This window comes from Dasypus novemcinctus, chromosome 21 (genome assembly GCF_030445035.2).
Source record: "Dasypus novemcinctus isolate mDasNov1 chromosome 21, mDasNov1.1.hap2, whole genome shotgun sequence".
Lineage (NCBI taxonomy): Eukaryota > Metazoa > Chordata > Mammalia > Cingulata > Dasypodidae > Dasypus > Dasypus novemcinctus.
In genome coordinates, this window is record NC_080693.1 from 79,934,413 (window position 1) to 79,953,148 (window position 18,736).

Here is an 18,736-nt window from a genome sequence, read left to right on the forward strand (position 1 = left end):
CCTGTTAGGATCAGACAAAAGACAATCACGATCTCTTTGCTGCCAAAGGGGCTCAGAGGCTCTACCTCGCCCCCCTCCCCAGCCCGCCCAATCACCCAAGCTTACGGGGTCTTAGAAGCCCAAAAGTCCATAATGGAGGCACCTACTCCACGCGGCCCCGACTGCCCAGGACTGGCCCTGACTGACAGTGCCTTTCGTTGCCTTCTCTCCTGCGTGCCTTGGCTCTTCTGTGTGCCCGTGGTGTGTGTCGTCCCTGGCACCCGTGTGCTCGCCGATGGGTTCGGCACCTGTGCGTGTGGCCCTGGGCTGCCTGCTGGAACCTGCCGGTCCCCGGGTGCTTGGCTGCGTCCTGGTGGGCTCCGGGCCTGTGCCGACCTGAAGAAGGGATTGGGGAGGTGCTGGAGAAGGAGGACTGCATGCAGGCCCTGAGCGGCCAGATCTTCATGGGCATGGTGTCATCCCAGTACCAGGCCCGGCTGGACATCGTGCGCCTCATCGACGGGCTGGTCAATGCCTGCATCCGCTTCGTCTACTTCTCTTTGGAGGACGAGCTCAAAAGCAAGGTGAGGAGGTGAACACGCCCTCTCTGCCGTCCCTGCCCCTTTCTCCCACTGGCCTTCGTGCCCATCTCTTCATTGCCATCTGCCTTCTGCAGGTGTTTGCCGAAAAGATGGGCCTGGAGACGGGCTGGAATTGCCACATCTCCCTCACGCCCAACGGCGACATGCCTGGCTCCGAAATCCCACCCTCCAGCCCCAGCCACGCGGGCTCCCTGCACGATGACCTCAACCAGGGTGTGTGGGTTTGGGGCAAGGATGGGGGCGGGACGTTTCCCCTCCTTGGAGCTGCTGCTGGGAAGAGCCTTCACAGATCGCTCCTGAGAAGTGCTTTCCCTAGGAGAACGGCTCTGCCATCCCCTGGGCACGGCAGTAGACAGGGAGGTGCGGAGACCTGGAGGCAGGGAGCTCTGCCCCATCTGCAGAGAGAGGGAGGGCTCCGAGGCGACAGTCAGGCTCTTGTCCCCACAGTGTCCCGAGATGACACGGAAGGGCTCCTTCTAATGGAGGAGGAGGGTCACTCCGACCTCATTAGCTTCCAGCCGACAGACAGCGACATCCCCAGCTTCTTGGAGGACTGTAACCGGGTATGTGGCAGCCTCTGGGCACCCCCAAGCCCCGGAGAGGCTGGCGAGGAGAAGTCTTGTCCAGAGGGAGGTGGGGCAGGTGGGTGAAGCGGAGGATCCTTCCTCCACCTTGAGGCCGCCCACCCCTGCCCTCTCCAGGCCAAGCTGCCCCGGGGAATTCACCAGGTGCGGCCCCACCTGCAAAACATTGACAACGTGCCCCTGCTCGTGCCCCTTTTCACTGACTGTACCCCCGAGAGTGAGTACAGCGGCCCCGCCCTGTGTGTCCCCCCATGGCCTGGGCGCCCCTGGGGCTCTGGGGGGTGCTGGTTTCCCACGCAGGGTTAGGAAGAACATGGGCTGGGATCACACTGGAGCAATGGGCGTCCCCATCCTGGCAGAAGTGACCGTCTCCCTGTACGCTTGGGGAGTGGCATCGTTTCCTGGGCTCCTGCCCCCTCTCCTGTGCGTCTCTGCCCAGTACCCCACGTGGGGCTGCGCCTGCCTGACCCTGTGCCTCCCGCTCCGCCCCCAGCCATGTGTGAGATGATTAAGATCATGCAGGAGTACGGAGAGGTGACCTGCTGCCTGGGCAGCTCGGCCAACCTGCGGAACAGCTGCCTCTTCCTCCAGAGCGACATCAGGTCAGGGCAGGACCCTCCTAGAGACCCCGGGGAGCGCATGGAGGTGGGGGCTTATCCTGTGGCCGGTCGTGCCCAGTGAGACCCAGGCCCCTGGGCGTGGTGGGGAGAAGAGGGCTTGGGTGCTCAGTGCTGTGGGAGCTGGGGTTTTGCAGATGTAGCTGATGGCCTCCCCCACCCCCGAGCAGCATTGCCCTGGACCCCCTGTACCCCTCCCGTTGCTCCTGGGAGACCTTCGGCTACGCCACCAGCACCAGCATGGCCCAGGCCTCCGACGGCCTTTCTCCCCTGCAGCTCGCGGGGCAGCTCAACAGCCTGCCCTGCTCCCTAAGCTTTCGCCAGGAGGAGACCATCAGCATCATCCGGCTCATTGAGCAGGTGGGGACTCCACTGGGGCTCAGGTGGGCTGAGAGGGCTGCTGAAGGGCCTGCTGGGGTGGGGCAGAAGGGTGTAGGGACCACAGCTTGGGTCTGTGCTCTCAGAGGCATCCTCGCACCCCTGGGGCGCACCTGGCTCAGCCTCAGGATGCAGCTCTCAGCTGGCCTCTGGCCCTTCCTAGCAGGAGCCTCTTTGGGGGCTGCAGGGCCTGAGAGGGGTCAGCCAGGCCCAGGACCTAACCTGTCCCTCTCGGCCCCTAGGCTCGGCACGCCACCTACGGCATCCGTAAGTGCTTCCTCTTCCTGCTGCAGTGCCAGTTGACCCTCGTGGTCATCCAGGTGAGGTGGGGTCAGCACAGGCCTTGCCCCTCCCTGCCTGCTCCCTCGCCCAGGAGCCAGCTGGGAGTGTGAGAAGGGAGGCCTGGGAGGGAGGTGGCCTGGCCAGGGGGTTCCCCGGAGCCTCTGAAATCCCCGGACTGCCATTGGTGGAATAAGGTTCCCTCTGGCCTCAGCCCTGCTCAGCCAGGATGTCTGGGGACAGCGCGAGGCCCCCCTGGGGTTCACAGGGTCTTGCCCTTGGCCAGGGTCTAATTCTGGTCCTCGGGGTCTTCCTTGTCCTAGTTCCTTTCTTGCCTGGTCCAGCTGCCACCACTTCTGAGCACCACCGACATCCTGTGGCTGTCCTGCTTCTGCTACCCCCTGCTCAGGTGAGGCTGCAGGGCCCCTGCGCCCAGGAGGGCGGGGCGGATGGCACTGAGGAGCCCCCGGTAGCCCAAGGTTCTGGAAGAGCTGCTCAGCCCAACCTCCTCTGGAACAGGGGGTGTCGGGAGAAAACCCCCCATTTCTTATCCCATCTCCCCGCCAGACATGACTTCACTCCCAAGACTCCCTCAGGGGAAGCCTTTAGAGAGGGTCTGAGGGACAAGGGCCACGGTCCCCACCCGTTCACCCCCCCTTTGCTCTCCAGCACCTCCCTGCTGGGGAAGCCGCCCCACAGCTCCATCATGTCTATGGCTACAGGGAAGAACCTGCACTCCATTCCTAAGAAGGTGAGCCGAGCCGAGCCGGGAGCCTGGGCCTTGCCTGGAGGGTGCGCGTGCAGAGGCCCCGAGGGGCTGTGGGATTCCATCCAGGAGGTGGTGCAGGGCTGAGGAATCTCCCTGCCTAGAGGGTGGGGGCTCATCCAGTGATGCGCCCTCCTCTGCAGACCCAGCACTACTTCCTGCTCTGCTTCTTGCTCAAATTCAGCCTCACCATCAGCTCGTGCCTCATCTGCTTCGGCTTCACCCTGCAGAGCTTCTGCGACAGCTCTGGGACCCGCAACCTCAGCAGCAACTGCTCCTCCATCATGCTGCGCAGGTGCGCCCCACCCCGGGGACCCCTGCCCGCCCCTGGCTCCCTCCTCCCTCCTGCCCCCCCCCCGCGCCCGCTTCCCTCTGGCCCCGGGAGGCTGAGCTGCCCTTGGTTTGGCAGCATTGCTGACGGGGCTCCAGACTGGTTCGAGGACTTTGCCAATGGGCTTCTGCTGGCCCAGAAGCTGACCGCTGCCCTCATCGTCCTGCACACTGGTGAGGGGCCTCCCTGGGGGCGGGGGCCATGACACAACCCCTCGGCGATAGCTGACTCCCTCCCCCATGGGCCCCGTCTCCCGCAGTGTTCATCTCCGTCACCCACGTGCATCGCACCAAGCCGCTGTGGAGGAAGAGCCCCCTGACCAATGTCTGGTGGGCCGTGACCGTGCCTGTGGTGTGAGTGTCCCCGGGCTGGAGGGAGGAGCGTGGCCTCGGGGTGGCAATGTGAGGGCTGTTCTTGGGCCTGGGGGTTTAATGGAGCCCTGGAGGCAGTATCAATTCTGAGAGAAGCGGGGTAGGAAGCAGGAAGCCTTGGGGCTCAGGCAGGATCGCGCCCTCCTCCTGCAGGCTGCTGGGCCAGGTGGTCCAGACGGCAGTGGACCTGCAGCTGTGGACACACAGGGACGGCCGCCTGCACTTTGGCCTGGAGGATGTACCTCTGCTGACGTGGCTGCTGGGCTGCCTTTCCCTCGTGCTGGTGGTGGTCACCAACGAGGTCGTGAAGCTACATGAGATTCGGTGAGACGCCAGCACGGCCCGGCCTTCCGGGCCCAGGCCTGGACCCCAAATTGTCCCCTCCCTGTTGGGTTCCCCTGCTTCTCCACGGCCATCCCATCCTCCTCGGCTGCCCTGCCTGCATACTGGCCTGAGACCTGTGCTAATCTGCCCTTTTCTCTCCTGCCCCCGCAGGGTCCGTGTCCGCTACCAGAAGCGACAGAAGCTGCAGTTTGAAACTAAACTGGGCATGAACTCTCCCTTCTGAGCCATTGGCCTCGTGGCCGTATCACCCCGGTCCCCAGGGCTGAGCCAGACCGTTTTCCTGAGTCTGGGGAGCTGAAGTCATGACCTTTTCAGGGTGTGCCCTCAGGCGCTGGGGTTCAGAGGCTCAGCGTCAGGCCCTGCTGTCTTGCTGACCCAGGGCTGCCCAGGGCAGAGTGGTGGACCCAGGCCATGGCCCCTCGGGACAGTCTTTGCATCTCCCTCAGGCTTGCCAAGGGCACTCTTGAATGTATGGCCTGGTATGTGTGGCCCCTTCAGGGCCGCCTAACCCAGTGCCCTCTTTGGGGTCCAGGCCCAGCCTAGGAAGAGTGGGCGGTGGCAGCAGCAGGGGGAGGCCCAGATACCCCGCCACGCCAGGCCCCACAGCCCACTCACCTTGTTATTCCAGGCAGGGGCCTGGATACGGCCCCAGAGACCTCCCCTCCTGGCAGAGCTGCCTCCCACTACGGGAACCAGAAGAGCCCCCGCCCGGCCTGGAACCTTTCTTCCCGTGCCCGCCCTCAGCTGGCCCGGATGACGGTCTTGGGGGATGGGGCGGGGTCTCCTGGCCCCTGCACTAGTTCTCCTATGGGAGAATGTTTTTACTGGTGTATATTTTCTACTGGAAACGAGCCTTTTAGGAATGAACGTTAGACTGGTTTGTATTAAAACTTGTAAATTGCTTAAGAAAAGCCTGTGGTTGGTGAATGAGGCAGCTGGGTGGGGCCCTACCTCTGGCTCAGCCCAGTGAGGGAGCCCCAAAGGTGAGGAGGGGCGGGCCCCAGCCTTCCCTCCCCCCTTGGTGGTGCCCTCGGGCCAGCTCGGGCACAGTCCCCGGGCAAGGTCCGCGCACAGATCCACACGCAGCCCTGCCACGTGGAATGACACTTTCATTGGCGTTAGTTGGGGGAGAGGTTAATGGTTACAGAGCCGGGGCTGGGCCGGCTGGGCCAGGCTGCCAGCCTGGAGGAAGGCCCAAACCAGTGCTTCCTCCCAGGCTGCTAGCAGATAAGAGTAAACTCCATGGAAAATATATGCCTTTCTCTCTGCTTAAAAAATAACATTTACAGTTGAAAAAGTTTGAACTTTTGAGTTAAAGGACCTGTTACTCCCACTGCCTTTTACCCACCCCACCCCCAGCGCTGTCACCCAGGGACTTGAGGAGTGGGGCAGGAGCCGGCCTGGGCACTGCACCCTGCCACTTATTTACATGCCCTGGGTTCACCCACTCTGGGGGCGCAGGGCAGGGCAAGACCCGGCTAGACCACAGGGCCGAGGCTGGGCCTGGCCACGCCGCCCTCTGGCCCGAGAGTGCCAGGGAAGCACAGCGGGTGGCAAGAGGCGTGACACCAAGGCATGGGGGGCAGAGCAGGCCCCCCAACAGCCTCGCATGCCTCCTGCCCCATGTGAGGGGCAGGGCCACCCGTCAGACTATACACTGCGGGGGCGGGATGCCGAGGTGCAGCTTGGCTCCACGGCTGGTCAGGGTCTGATGCGTCGTGTCTCCCCATCCCATGGTGGGGGCTGCCCCCATGGGGCCACAGTGCTGACAGCCACTGGCAGGGCAGGACGGGGCCCTGCTGGCCAGAGCCTCTTCCATCCCAGGGCAAAGGCAGTGGCTGCGGCAGGTGAAGGGAAGGGCCGAGGGCCCCGGGCGGTCTCCTCAGTCCAGCATGGCATCCAGCTGGTCAGCCAGAGCGTCAAACATGGTGCTGATGTCATCCAGAATGTGCTTGGCAGAGGGGCCGGGGGTGCTGCAGCAAAGGGGGGGGAGGTCAGGCCCAGCAGCAGGCGCTGCCACCCAGCCTGGTGTCCAGCCCCCCATGCATCAGCTTCGTTTTCACATCCCCAGCCCCCACCCCACGACAGGAAGAGGCACTGCCCCTTCCTTACAGGTGAGGCCACTGAGGCACAGAGGGCAGAAGTGACTTGGGCAAGTGCCTACAGGTCAGACTTGGGTGACGAGAACCTATGCCCCTGCCCCTGCCCCTGCCTGTATTCCTGTGCTGCCAGGACAAAGCTGCTTGAGCCCCTGCCTCCTTTCGCTCCCTGCCCAGCACCCTGCACCCTGCACCCCTTACCCTGTTTGCTCCTCAGCACTGATGCTCTTCTCTGCAGCCCTCAGCGCAGCGGCCAGGGAGGAGCTGGTCTGCTCCAGTTTCTGCTGGGCCCGGCCTGTGCCCACAGTCCCGGTGCTCTCAGGCCTTGGCGGTGGCACTGGGCGCGGGCCCAGCCGGGGAGCCAGCTTTGGGCCAGAGAACGCCAGCTGCGTGCAGGCCACAGACACGGGCTTGGGGGCTGTGCCTGCAGAGACAAAGGCCAGCTTGAGACCCGGCGGGCTGTACATGACCCCTGCACGCCAGCCCGCCCCCCACAGGCCCTCTGCCTCCTACCTGCTCCAGGCACCTTGAGGAGGGCAGTGGGGGGAGCCGGGGGCTCCATCTCCCCATTCCGGCGACTGCCTGCTGACTTTTCCAGACCCGGCCCAGGGCAGGGGGGTGCAGGGTGTGCGGTTACGGGGCTGGGACCAGGAGGGGCAGGAGCTCCTTGAGCTGGAAGGTCAGGATGGGGGGCGCTGGGAGAAGCTGAGGAGGGGGCCTCGCTGGGGGCCTGGGAGGGCAGGGCAGCAGAGGGGCTCGGCGTGGCACTGGCCACCCCAAAGGCCACGAGTGCTGTCTGCAGCGGCTCCCTCTCCCGGCATTTGGGCCTCCGCTTAACAGTGTCTGACTCTGTGAGGTTGAAATCGAGGCCGGGGGGCAAGGGTGTCTCCCGGGGCGAGGGGCTGGCCGGCTTCGGCCGCTGCTTGATGGTCAGGTTTCCCTCCTCGGCAAACGGGAGCCCTTCCCCTGAGCTGCCGCGGGATGGGGGTGTCCCCTCGGGCCCCGGCTCCTCCTCCGTGTCTGAGGCAGGGCCTGCTGGGGCCGGCGGGCGGGGGGGCTCCGAGGGACCAGTTGGCTCGCTCAGTGTTCTCCTTCTGGGCCCTGCAGCCCCCTCCTTGGGCCCCGGGCTTCCCTCCAGGGGCGGCGGCTCCGGGGTGGGGCCAGACACAGAGCTGAGGCGCTTGGGGGGCGGGGGTGGGGGACCTTTGCGGCGGGCCCGCAGGGCGAAGGACTGGCTGCGGGGGGCCCCTCGAGTCGGAGCTGGGCTGGGGCCAGTCCGGGCTAGGGCGCTGCGTCCGGGCCTCCGGGTCAGGGTGGCATAACTGCCCAAGGCACTGCCCACAGGCCCGTCGGCCTCCCCCTCCGTGTCCCCCTCGGCGGGGCCGGGGCGGCTCAGGCTATGGGACCTGCGCTTGGGCCGAGGTGGGTCGGGGGGAGCGGCAGGAGGGCCAGCCAAGTAGGAGAAGGCCCGGGGTGCGCCAGGAGGTGGCCCTGCAGCTGGGCTGGAGGGTGAGCTCTGGGGGTACATAAAAACATAGGGGGGTCCTTGGCCAGGCAGGGGTGCGCACAGCTTAGGGGGCCTCTCTGTGCCCTCCGGCAGGTTCCTCTCCTGTGGGGTGTTGGGGTCGCCCCCGCTGGGCAGGGCAGCAGGCTGTTCCTGGGAGTGACCGGACCCCCGTGAGCGCGCGCCAATGCTCTCCTGGCTGGGGGAGCGGGCCGGAGGCAGGGGCAGCGGCTCGGGGCCGCCCCCTGCCATGGCTGCCTGGAGCTCTGGGCTCAGCTCACTGCCCTGGAAGGTGAGGAGCCGTGGGCTGGCTGCGGCTGGACCGTCCCCGTTCTCCAGCCCCTCGATGGCCATCAGCTCTGGGCCCCTGGCCAGCGGGCGTCCACCTTCGCCTGGGGTGTCCCCCTGCAGGAGGCCCCGTCGAAGCTCTGCCAGCCGCTTCACCCCCAGCATGAGCTTCTTCTGATGACCTGGGAGGGGCAGAGGGGGCGGCTGGCTTAGCGGGCACTGGGGAGAGTCTACCCCGGGGGCCCAGGGGGGCCCAGCCCCGGGGCCGCGGCCCAGGCCTCACCGAGCTTGTTGACGCCGACCTCCTGCAGCTCCTCCCAGGTGAGATCGGCCACCAGCCCCATGGAGTCGTAGCCGCTGCTCACCAGATGCTTGTGGTACTGCGGCAGCCCCAGCGCGCACAGCCACTCCAGCAGGTCCGCCTGGAAGAGCGCCACCCTCAGGGCTGTTTCCCCGGCCAGCCTCCACCCCGGGCCAGGAAGGAAGAGGCCGAGTCCACCGCCGCAGACCCCCGCTCACCGGGATGTAGCTGGGCAGCCACTCGGCGATGCTGAGCTGGGCGATCTCCGCGGCGATCTTCTTCCTGTGCCCGGGCTTGGTCACCCCGATGGCCGTCAGGTCCTGCCACACAGAGCTGAGCTGTCAGGGCCCCGCCCCCGCCAGCCGGCACCCCCACCCCCTTCCGTGCTGCAGACCCACCTCAGGCGTCATGCGGCTGATGGTGGGCACATCGTAGCCGGCCTGCAGGAAGTGGGCCGTGTAGCTCTCCAGCTGGAACTCGCTCAGCCAGTTGTGGATGGCCTGAGCATCCTGGCGGGGTGGGGGAGACGGGTGCGATTTCAGGAGCTGAGGCTGCTGAGGGCACCCAGGGGTCCGGGCCCCGGGAGCGGGAACTTAGCTCACACCAATACCATCACCCCCGCAGCGGAGGTCCCGCCCCCAGCGGAGGTCCCACCTTCCCCTCCAGCAACAGCTGTTCCGGTCTCACATCCTGGGTGAAGATCGGCTCCCCAGGGAGGTGGCTGGCCAGAGGGTGGGGGCTCAGGTTGTCTTCCAGGAGGGAGGGAAATAGAGAGAGAGGTGGGGGGGTAAGGGGCTGCCAAGCCCTCGACACCCCCCCACCTGCACCTCCCTAGCCAACCGAGGGGCCCAGGTGCCCTCCCTACCTGCCAGGGGCGGGGGGCACAGTCCTGGCGGCACCTGGCCCTCTTCGGCAGAAGGCAGCGGCTAGGGACAGGAAGGGAGGCGACTTGGCATGAGGCGACTGGTGGTGGGGGTGAGGCTGCCAGCGCCCCCGGCGCCCCGCCTGCCTACCTGGGCGTTCTCAATCAGGAGGCCCGGGCCGTGGCCGTTGGTGCCCTCAGAGCTCTGCCCACTGCCGGCACTGCGGATGCTGCCCACGCTGCCCTCGCTGCCCACGCTGTTCCTGTCACCTGCTGCGGGGGCCCAAGCGGAGCGCTGAGCATCCTGGCCAGCCTTGCCAACACTGGCGGGCGGCCCGTGGAGCCAGGTGCCCTCGCAGTGCCCAGGGCTGCCCACCCCTGGCAGTGTGTACCTGGGCTGTCGGGGCTGAGGCCCCCCCGGGGGAGCTGGCCATAAGCAAGAGGGTGCAGGGCGTCGTCGGCGGAGGGCTGCAGTGTCCTGGAGAAGCCCGGGCGCAGGGGGGTGGGCGCAGAGGGGAGACGGGGCGCGGGGATGCCCACCCGCTTGCTGACCACCTCAACGATGCCCGGGGGGAAGTAGCCCACACGGTCCGTGCCCCTCTGACTCTCGTGGATGTGGCCCTTCCAGCGGCCATCAGGATGCTGCTCCAGGACCTGTGGTGGGGGGAGGAAGCTCACGCACTACGGCAAGCACAGGGCAGGCAGCTGCCCCGGTGGCCGTGGTCCAGCTCGCCCCCTTTCCCCAAGGACTTGGACGCCCGAGTCTGCCCATCACCGGGCCCAGCCTCCAGCGTCAAAGGGTCTCCGGGCTGCACGTGCCTCCGCGGGGGCAGACAGCTTGTGTGCAAAACCCACTGCCTGCCGGCCGTGTGAGCTTGTACGGGGGCCTTTACTTTCTCGAAGGCTCAACCCTGCCATCTCGAAAGTGGGAAGCGACACTTGCGCCCACCTCATCCGCAACGGGGAAAATTAAATGAGATGACGCTTCTGGGGACCCTGGCACAGTGCCTGACACGCAGTAGGTGCCCCAGCAAGTCACCGCAGACATTAGGATTTGCACAGGAGCCTGTGAGGCCCTCACCGTGATGATGTCCCCTGCTCGGACATTGAGGGCTGTGGGGTCGTGGAGGTTCCAGAAGTCCTTGAGTGCTCGGACCTTCAAGATTCCAGAGGCCTCTAAGGAGAGGGGGCGGGCAGGCATCATTGGCGGGTCCCCAGGGCATCCCACCCTGTCTGTCCCCCTTCACGCCTTCTCTCCCGGGTCCTTGGCTGTCTTTCCTGAAGCCCCTGCACCCAGGCCTGTGACACTGACCCCCGGACCCCCAGCCCCTTCCACTTCCTGGGACTGCAGGGGCGGCTCCGACCGCAGGCCCACTCCCCGCGCTCACCCCGCAGGAGCTGCTTGATCTCACGGCTGGCCTGGGAGGTGGTGAACTGGTTGACGATGTCCAGCGCTGTCTGGTTGTATGTGTTGCGGATGTTCACGTCCACCCCGCCCTGGGCGCACAGCGAAGCGTGAGTGCGGGCAAGTGCCCCGCCCGCCACTTCTCCCCTGATTCTCACAACCACCCCACCAGGAGGAACACTACCATTTACGGCCGAGGAGACTGAAGCTCAGAGGAGAGGTCGGGGCTAGCTCAAGGTCACTCGGCCAACCAGAGGCCGAACTGCGGGGCGGGCCAAGGCAGTCTGCTCCTGAGCCCACACCCTTGGCCACGCGGCCTTGGCGCTGCTCGAAGGGGAGTCAGGCCCCTGCCTGCTGCCACCAAACCCCAGGTGAGGGGCGGAGCCCTCTCTTCCGCCCTGCGCCAGGTGCCTCCCGAGATGCCAGCCGGCGTGGGTGCCTGGCGGGGGTTCGAGCACGTGTGCCGAGGGGCCAGGAGGCCGTGTCTCGGCGGGGTCCACACCCACCTCCAGGAGCAGCCGCACCACCTCGGTCTTGCCGTACAGCGCCGCCTCGTGCAGCGCCGTGCCCGTCTTGGTCTGGCGGTTGATCTCGATCCCAGCCCTCAGGAGCTGCCTACGGTGGGGAAACTGAGTCACGGGGGGCAGGGGACGGGTAGCCGCTGTTGGGGTTGGAAGACTGATTGCAAGCCAGGATGGAAGAAGGCAGCACGGAGGGCATGGAGGGGGCAGCGAGGGCCCTGTGGGGGGGGGCAGGTGGGGAGGGGCCGCCGGCCAGTACCTGATGACCTCTCTGTGGCCATTCTTGGCGGCCAGGTGCAGGGGCGTAGTGTAGTTGGGGTCGCACGGGTCCTTGGCCTCGCCCTCCAGCAGTGCCACACATAAGTGGCTGTTCAGGAGCAGCTGGGCCACCTGCACAACCAGCGCCCAGTGAGAGCCTCCCCCGGGCACCACGGAGCCCGGGAGCCAGCTCCCGAGGGCTGCACGTCTCACCTTGAGCCGCCCGAATTCACAGGCCAGATCCAGGGGTGTCTTCTTGGCCTTGTTGACCAGGCACGGGTTGGACTGGTGCTGCAGGAGCATTTCTGACTGGGGTGGGGGAGCGAGTGAGGGGCCCGGCCTGGCCCAGGCCCCCACGCCCACCCCGCCCCTGCCGCGGCCAGGGAGGTGCACGTACCACTTCGTAGTGCCCATACTGCGCAGCCAGGTGCAGTGGGATCTGCCCGTCCAGCGAGGCGGCGTTGACGGCCGCAGAGGCCCGCAGCAGCAGCCGCACGGGCTCCAGCCGGCCCTGCCAGGCTGCGTAGTGCAGCGGGCGCATGCCTGCGGGCAGGGTGGGGGGCACTGAGATGAGCCTGGAGGGCCCCCCCCCAGCTGGGAAAGGGACCGAGCAGGGGCATGCCAGCCTCAGCCAGCGTGGTTGGGGCGAGGTCGGCTGCGTGGGGCTGAGGCTAGAATCCCGCTCTGCCCCCCACAGATGATCTGGGGACCCTTTGAGGGTGACGTTGCTTCTTCGAGCCTCAGCTGAATCACCCACCACCCACTACCCCAGAGGGTGGGAAGACGATGTAGGCAAATGCCATTTCCAAGCCCGGAGAAGTAACGCAAACGTCTTAGCCCTGCTGTCACGTGACGGGAGCGAGCTCTGACAGGGACCTGCTGTAGGGTCTCACCGTTGGTGTCCTTGATGTCCACGGTGGCCTGAGCCTCCAGCAGCAAGGCGATGAGCTCCAGGCTGCCCCCCAAGGCCGCGTGGTGCAGGGCGGAGAAGCTGGGGGTGAGGGGGCGTCCGTGAGCAGTCCCCCAGCCCTAAATCCTGGTCTTGCACACCCCAAGCCCACCCCGGGGGGCTGGCAGGGCCGGGCTGCCCCCTGCGGCCTGGCAACCCCCCACCCCGCCCAGCGCCAGCCCTGCCGTGGGAGCGCAGCGCCGCGGGCCGCGGCATGAAAGAGCTCAGTGTCTCGGCTGAGAGGCCTGTTTGTCTGGCCTCCCCCCCAGCTGGCCCAAAGGAGGGGGCCGTGGGAGCAGGAGTCCGAGGGCTCCTACCCTCTGGGGAGAAAAGGGGGCCCAGCAGGAATCTGACCCAAGGAGGCCCCTTGGAGAGGCCCCGGGGCCCCTCCCCTGGCTCGGGGCTGACTCCACAGGTAGGACCCCCGGGACCCACCCCGGGGCTGGGCCAGGGCTCAGCAAACACACGTCGAGGTCCAAGTCTGAGCAGGGAAGGGGCTCTGGGCCCCAGGGCCTCTGTTCCCGCCTGCGGCGGCTCTCACTCACCCATCAGCGTCTTGGTAGTTGACGTTGAGCCTCTTCGTGGAGCCCAGGAGCTCTGGGGGTCAGGGCAGGGGGCGTCAGCGCACCGATCACGTGGTCCCACCTGCCCTCACCCCCCACCTCCCAAAGCCCACTGACCTCTCGGGGTGCAGGCCAGCAGCTGTCCCATGGCCCTTCCCCGTCCTGGCCCGATGGCGCCCCACCCTGGCCAGCCAACCCCCTGCCAGCCAGCGGGCACAGAGCACGGGGAGCTGCTGCCGCCGGCCCCCCGGCCCGGCCTAGCTCATTTATAGAGCCAAAGGGGCAGGGGGTGGCGGGCAGGCTGGCCCTCGCCCGCCAGGCCCACGGGACACATGGTTGGCATTCCTGCCTGCGAGGATGGGCCAGGCAGGGCGTCACGTGGTCCCACTGGGTGGGGGGTGCTGGGCCAGAAAGGACAGTGGGACACCGGGCGTCCCAGAGCAGAAGGGCAGACGCCAAGGCCAGGATCTCCCTGAGCGCAGGGCAGAGGTGAGGGTGGCGCCACACAGACCCGCAGGCCCCTGCTCTGCCACGCATAAGCCCCGAGGTCTCGGGCAAGTGACAGCCTCTCGGGCTCCTCCCTGGGAAATGCGCTGCCACCGCTGGCCCAGCACCTGGCTCTTGTCAGCGTGCGGGCAGGAGCCGTGACATTCAGCACCCCTTCCTCCCGCGTTAGCCATCACTGCCAAGGTGCCGAGCTCCCTCCCCACGCCCCCAGGTCCTCCTGGGTCCCCCGGTTGCTTAGGTGCCCTGGGAGTCACCACCGGCCCTGCAGCCGCAGGCTCCTGGCAGAGAGGCTCGTGCCCCCCTCACCAGGGACAGGATGCTGGCAGGTGGGCTCCATCCTGGAGCCAGGGCAGGGGTGGCGGCAGTCGCCACTGAGCGCTGGGGAGGCCTGCCACCGGCAGCCCCTGTCTCCTGCTTAGAGCCCACCCCTGCCGGGAAGGAGGAGGCCTGGCTCGACCCGGGCCGGGCAGGGGGCCAAGCACGCCGGTCCAGGCCTGCCCCCGGGCCCTGGTGGGCCCCTGAATACCCCAGCAGCCCGGGCAAGACAAGGCCTCATTCCAGTGAGGCGGGACCAACCCGCGGTGGGGAGCACAGGGCGGGGAGGGAGGTGGGGAGCATGAGGAGGGGAGGGAGGGGGCAGCTACTTTTAGGGCTGAGCTGCCAAAAAGGTGAACAGAGCCAGAGGGACAGGAGAGCCGACGGGTGCGAGCTGCAGGGGAGCAGCACAGGCCTCCTGGTCTCCCTCTGGCCCCGGTGGAGGGTCTTGGACACACTGAGCCACTGGGGCAGGGGAGAGAATGGAGGGTGCAGAGCAGGAAGCCCACGGCTTGCTCTGCCTCCCACTGGCTGTGTGACCTAGGGCAGCCGCCGCACCTCTCTGAGCCTCAGTGGAGATGACATCAGCAAGGAAGAAACACAGAGAGTCCCTCACGCCACCCACCCCTCCGCCAGCCCTAGGATGGGCCAGCACAGTGGCAGGAGGCAGCCCCTCCAAAGAGGGGAAGGACAACATGACAGGAGGGACAGGAACTGGGTGGCTCCAGTCTTTCTAGAACAATGCCCGGAAGGGTGGTGAGGGAGAGACTCCGAATGACTGGACCGGGGGCCCAGGCAGGAGGATGGAGGGGCTCCTGGCACCCCCTCTGTACACAGCCTTCTTCCTTGGCCACCGGGTCCTGGGGGTGGAAGGGTCACTCCTGATTTAGGCCCGGGCGGAGGATGTGAGCTCAGCCGGCCACCTCAGCCCACTCCGTTTCCTCCAGTCGGAAGAGACAGCGCAGAAGGGCAGTGGGGGAGGGCCGGGGAGAGGGGCAAGGCAAGTGCACCCACCCCCGCCACCTGCTCCCTGAGGATGCCCCGGGGTGGGGACAGGGCATGCTGGCCCCCAGCAGCCAGACAGCAAATGGAGGCCAAGAGCACCTCTTCTGCTCTCTTGGGGAGCGTGGGAAAGCCTCAGCCGCCCTCCAGGGGGAGACACTTGTCTTCCGGCAGCTTCCTGGCCCCTCTGCGTAAAGGCTGCCGGAGTTCCCAGCCCCAATTCTGAAAGCTGCTTTAGAATCACCTGCAGAACTTTCTAAACTGCAGAGTCCCAGGCCCTCCCTAAAGTTTCTCCCCGGAGGGTGAGCCCAGGGCTTTCCTGCAGCAGACCTGGGTGGCTGACAGGCCGCGAGCGTCAGAGCGCAGGGCAGAGGGCACGGGCCTGGCTCCCACCCACTGCACGGTGGCCCAGCGACCTTGGACAGCTGTCTGACCCTCTCTGGATGTTGAAGGGACTTGAGTATGTCGCAAACTGCAATGTTTGCAACGTCACCTTGAGAGTCACTGTTGTCACCAGGTTCCCTGGCTTCTTGGAGGACTGGGGGGAGGGGTACGGTGCCCGGGCCGCAGGAGTCATCCCCAGGGCCCTGCCTTCCAGTGCCAGGAGGGGGGAATCCTCCCCTCTGCGGCCCTGGGAAGGCACTTGCCCCGCCCCATTTCCCTCTGGGCACAGGGGACCCTCTCAGAGCCCAGGAGCCCCGCGGAGATCCTGCCCCCAGCCCTGGGACCCCACCGCCTGCCCTCCTCAGGGCCTCACTTGGAGGCCAGCAGCAGCTCAACCAAGACCCGACTGGGCACGTCGCCAAAAAACACACGGAGGGGAGCAGGAGGGGGCGTGGCTCCCGCTCCTGGCCTCCAAGGCCCTCTCAGGACCTCCCCTCCTGCACACCCTCTCCCCACTTCCCCAGGGACAGAGAGCACCCCCTCCCTGTCCTGGCGTGCAAGTGGGCGCATGCACGTGTCTGTGCGATTCCCCAGGAGCTCCTTCCTTCCAGGAGCCCCCAGCCCCCAGGTGTGGGGAGGCGAGGGATAACCTGCTTTCAGGGAGCCTGGGGGACTCCTTCCTATCCCCGGGTGCTGGTGTGCCTTGGGGCTAGAACCCCAGCCCCGGAGACCCTGCCCCCCGAGGGCCTCCCCCAGCCCGGGTCTGGAGGCAGGAAGGCAGGAACCACCTCCTGCTCCTCCCGGGCCAGGACTCAGGCTGCCGGGCCCTCCGCAAGCCTGACCTGCAGCCAACGTCTGTCTGCTCTCCCTGGGGTCTCACCCAGGGGAGGGTGCACAGGCGGGGCCATGGCCCCCGGCCCCCGCAGCCCTGTCAGGCTGAGAGCCCCAGGGCTGCGGAGGATACATCAGGCGGAGAGCGGCTTTAGGGAGCGCTTGGTTAGAGGGCGTTAAACATTTTTTTGAGCAGCTGAAGGAACTTTTAAGATTTTACAGGTTTCCCATTAAGTAAGACAGAAAGGCCGATGAACTCCGGTTGAAGCGAAGCACACGGAGGCGGCAGAGCTCCATCTATTCAGTCTCTCCCAACCCACTGCCAGGAACACCAAGCCCAAAGAACACACCTGGGAAACCGCCCGCCAGAAAGCAACCCCAAGAGGGTACAACTTTTTAGCTGTTTTGTTCCCTGCTGTGGCCCGGTGCTTAGAACAGAGCCTGGCACCTAATAGGCACTCAATAAAAATTCGGATGACTGTGTTTCAACCCTCTCACTTGATAGGTGGGGTAACTGAGGCCCAGAGAGGCCCAGCAATTTGTCAAGCGACACACAGCAAAAGGGCTTAACTTTCTCTCTGGCTCTCCTACACAGAGGTACTTCTTCCCCAGAATAAGACAGTCCTTCCATTCCAGGTCACAGTGACCCCCAAGCCTCTCTCTGTGGCCCAAGCACTCAGGGGCAGGGCTCAGCTGGATGGCCACCACTCTACCGGGTACTCACTGGTCTTTGCAGCCTTGACCTTAGCCACCAGTTTCTGCACACCGGTCACATCCCCATTCTTGACGGCGAGGATCAGGTCCTGTTCACGACCCATCCTGGCCCCTGGAGTCCAGGGCCAAGGCAGGGAGACTGGTCCCAGGCAAGGCGTCAGGGCGTCATGCCTCAGCCGCCCGGAGGCCCGGGATCCTGGGGGAGCACGTCCGTCCGCGCACAGGCAGTGAGCTCCTTGTCAGGTGCCCGCTGGTGCTCCGTGAGCTGCCACCACAGGCCGGAAAGCTGAGCTCTGAGGGGGTGGAGGCTGCGTGGAAATCTGGACGGATATCAGCTTGCAGCTTCCGACGGCCCCGGGATGGGCCGGGACTGGGTGCGCCAATCTTCGCCACTTGGCTCGGGAGCACCAGTGCCCACCCGGAGAGCACCCAGCATTCCCTCTGGCCTCGGGCAGCAGCCGTGGACAGGTCTCGGGGGGTCTCCACCGAAGGCTGGGCCACAGCCTGCAAGGGTCCCAGAAGCAGGGCTCAGACCAGGGCAGGCCACCAGGAAGCCCCCACACCGCCCCGGCTGAGCCCCTCAAAGCGGGAGGGAGCCGCCCCAAGAGGAATATACGGAGGGGGGAGGTGGCGTTTTGGGAGGGGGAGGCTGAGTCACCCGTGCCCCAGGCACCTGGCAGCCACTCAACCTGGGGCAGGAGAGGCCCTGGCAGCACCAAACACCGACACACTGGGGCAGGCCGGGCCAGCAGCCTGTTCTCCACTGCCCGAGGCTCCGTCGCCCACGGACAACTGGCTGGCCAGGAGGTGGGGCCTGGGCGGGAAGGCACAGGCCCGCAGGGGTCACTCCCCGTGGAAGGAAGGCGCTGCCCCCACTCCTCCCAACTCAAGCTTTACCTTACACGCTTGCATGCCCTAGCCCCAGGGCTCTCTACGATTGAGGGGGTGGGGTGGGGAGGCCATCACCCCCATTTCGGTGGGAGTCTGTCCACTGGCCAGGGAGGCTTTACAGCACCTGTTGCTGACCTGTCCTCGCCCCTTGTGCGGGATGGAGGAACAGCAGGGCGGAGAAGAGAAACAAGAGCTGGGCACTACTGGAAAATGGGTTCCCTTGGTCCTGCAATCCCGAACCCCAGGCCGGGACCCCCGACTTCACGGCGGAAAGGGAAGTCAGTTTCTGGGTGGTGGCGAATCTGCTGTCCCAGTCCGGTGGCAGGCGACCCCCGCAGGCCTGGGGCCCTGGCTGGGGACCCCTCACCCCCAAAACGTCCCAAGCCCAACCCAGAGGGCACTGGCCCTCCTCGCCTGCGCCCCGGAATGCCCCTCCTGCGCCGCGCGACCTCCCAGCCCGGCCCAGCCCAGGCCGGCCGGGGGAACAAAGCGGCGGGAGAGCCCGGGAGGGCCAAGCGCCGGAGCGATTGATGGGGGAGGACGGAAAGAAGGGGCGCGAAGGGGACGGAAGGCGCCGAGAGATGGAGGCGCCCGCCGAGGCCGCCAGAAAAGTTAGTTCGCGCCCGCCCCCAAGGGCGCTGACCCCGGCCCGGGCCCCGCAGCCTCACCTCTCCCGGCCGCCCTGTCCGGTCCGGCCGGCCCCGCTCGGCCCCTGGCACTCGGGACCACAGCTCCCCCGGCCCCCCGGGCCCCTTCCTCCGCCTTCTCCTCCTTTCCCAAGGCCGGCCCGGCGCCTCCCGCAGGAAATCCCGCCCCTCCCCCCTCCCGCCGGATCGGGAGCGGAGGGACCGTCCGGGCCGCGCAGTCGGGCTGTCAGTCAACGCCGGCGGCCCCGCCCCCCGAGCGCCCGGCCCCGCCCCCCGAGCGCCGGGCCCCACCGCGGGCGCTGGCAGGATGCGCGCATGCGCGCAGGTGAACCGGCCCCCCCACACACACACACCTCGCCGGGATTTCGCGCCGCTCGGTCCGGGTGGCGGAGGTGGGGCTACCTGGGACTTTCGAGTCGACATCGGGGTGTACCCTGGAGGCG

At 66.7% G+C, this 18,736-nt stretch overlaps 2 protein-coding genes across 14 annotated transcripts in view; one reads left to right on the top strand and one right to left on the bottom strand.

The window, feature by feature from the left end:
- TMEM94 (transmembrane protein 94) overlaps positions 1 to 5,163 on the top strand; it is a 39,824-nt gene extending 34,661 nt beyond the window's left edge. For all 10 annotated transcript variants that reach the window (XM_058284714.1, XM_058284720.1, XM_058284716.1 and 7 more), the window contains 14 exons: positions 382 to 563; positions 656 to 794; positions 1,029 to 1,144; positions 1,283 to 1,382; positions 1,659 to 1,767; positions 1,953 to 2,142; positions 2,403 to 2,480; positions 2,763 to 2,848; positions 3,109 to 3,190; positions 3,349 to 3,500; positions 3,615 to 3,709; positions 3,796 to 3,889; positions 4,061 to 4,231; positions 4,403 to 5,163. In XM_058284714.1, coding sequence (XP_058140697.1) covers positions 382 to 563; positions 656 to 794; positions 1,029 to 1,144; positions 1,283 to 1,382; positions 1,659 to 1,767; positions 1,953 to 2,142; positions 2,403 to 2,480; positions 2,763 to 2,848; positions 3,109 to 3,190; positions 3,349 to 3,500; positions 3,615 to 3,709; positions 3,796 to 3,889; positions 4,061 to 4,231; positions 4,403 to 4,475 — 1,667 coding nt within the window. In that variant the 3' untranslated portion in view covers positions 4,476 to 5,163. The remainder of the gene's footprint in view (positions 1 to 381; positions 564 to 655; positions 795 to 1,028; positions 1,145 to 1,282; positions 1,383 to 1,658; positions 1,768 to 1,952; positions 2,143 to 2,402; positions 2,481 to 2,762; positions 2,849 to 3,108; positions 3,191 to 3,348; positions 3,501 to 3,614; positions 3,710 to 3,795; positions 3,890 to 4,060; positions 4,232 to 4,402) is intronic.
- Positions 5,164 to 5,344: 181 nt separating this feature from the next.
- On the bottom strand, positions 5,345 to 18,439 carry CASKIN2 (CASK interacting protein 2). Of its 4 annotated transcripts, XM_058284724.2 has the most exons (21): positions 18,315 to 18,426; positions 17,653 to 17,793; positions 16,766 to 17,259; positions 12,985 to 13,036; positions 12,384 to 12,481; positions 11,888 to 12,033; positions 11,704 to 11,799; positions 11,492 to 11,622; positions 11,218 to 11,326; positions 10,695 to 10,803; positions 10,388 to 10,482; positions 9,699 to 9,960; positions 9,458 to 9,579; positions 9,310 to 9,370; positions 9,099 to 9,193; positions 8,843 to 8,953; positions 8,663 to 8,764; positions 8,427 to 8,565; positions 6,865 to 8,325; positions 6,553 to 6,775; positions 5,345 to 6,225 (listed from the first exon to the last, which is right to left on the bottom strand). In XM_058284724.2, the coding sequence occupies exons 3-21, from the start codon at positions 16,857 to 16,859 to the stop codon at positions 6,135 to 6,137; spliced, it is 3,597 nt and encodes a 1,198-aa protein (XP_058140707.1). In that variant the 5' UTR covers positions 16,860 to 17,259; positions 17,653 to 17,793; positions 18,315 to 18,426; the 3' UTR covers positions 5,345 to 6,134. The 4 variants fall into 4 exon arrangements, with proteins under 4 accessions (XP_058140707.1, XP_058140704.1, XP_058140708.1 ...); XM_058284721.2 differs by lacking the exon at positions 17,653 to 17,793 and having other exon boundaries at positions 18,315 to 18,439; XM_058284725.2 differs by lacking the exons at positions 17,653 to 17,793; positions 18,315 to 18,426 and adding an exon at positions 17,445 to 17,569.
- Between the last annotated feature and the right edge of the window lie 297 nt (positions 18,440 to 18,736).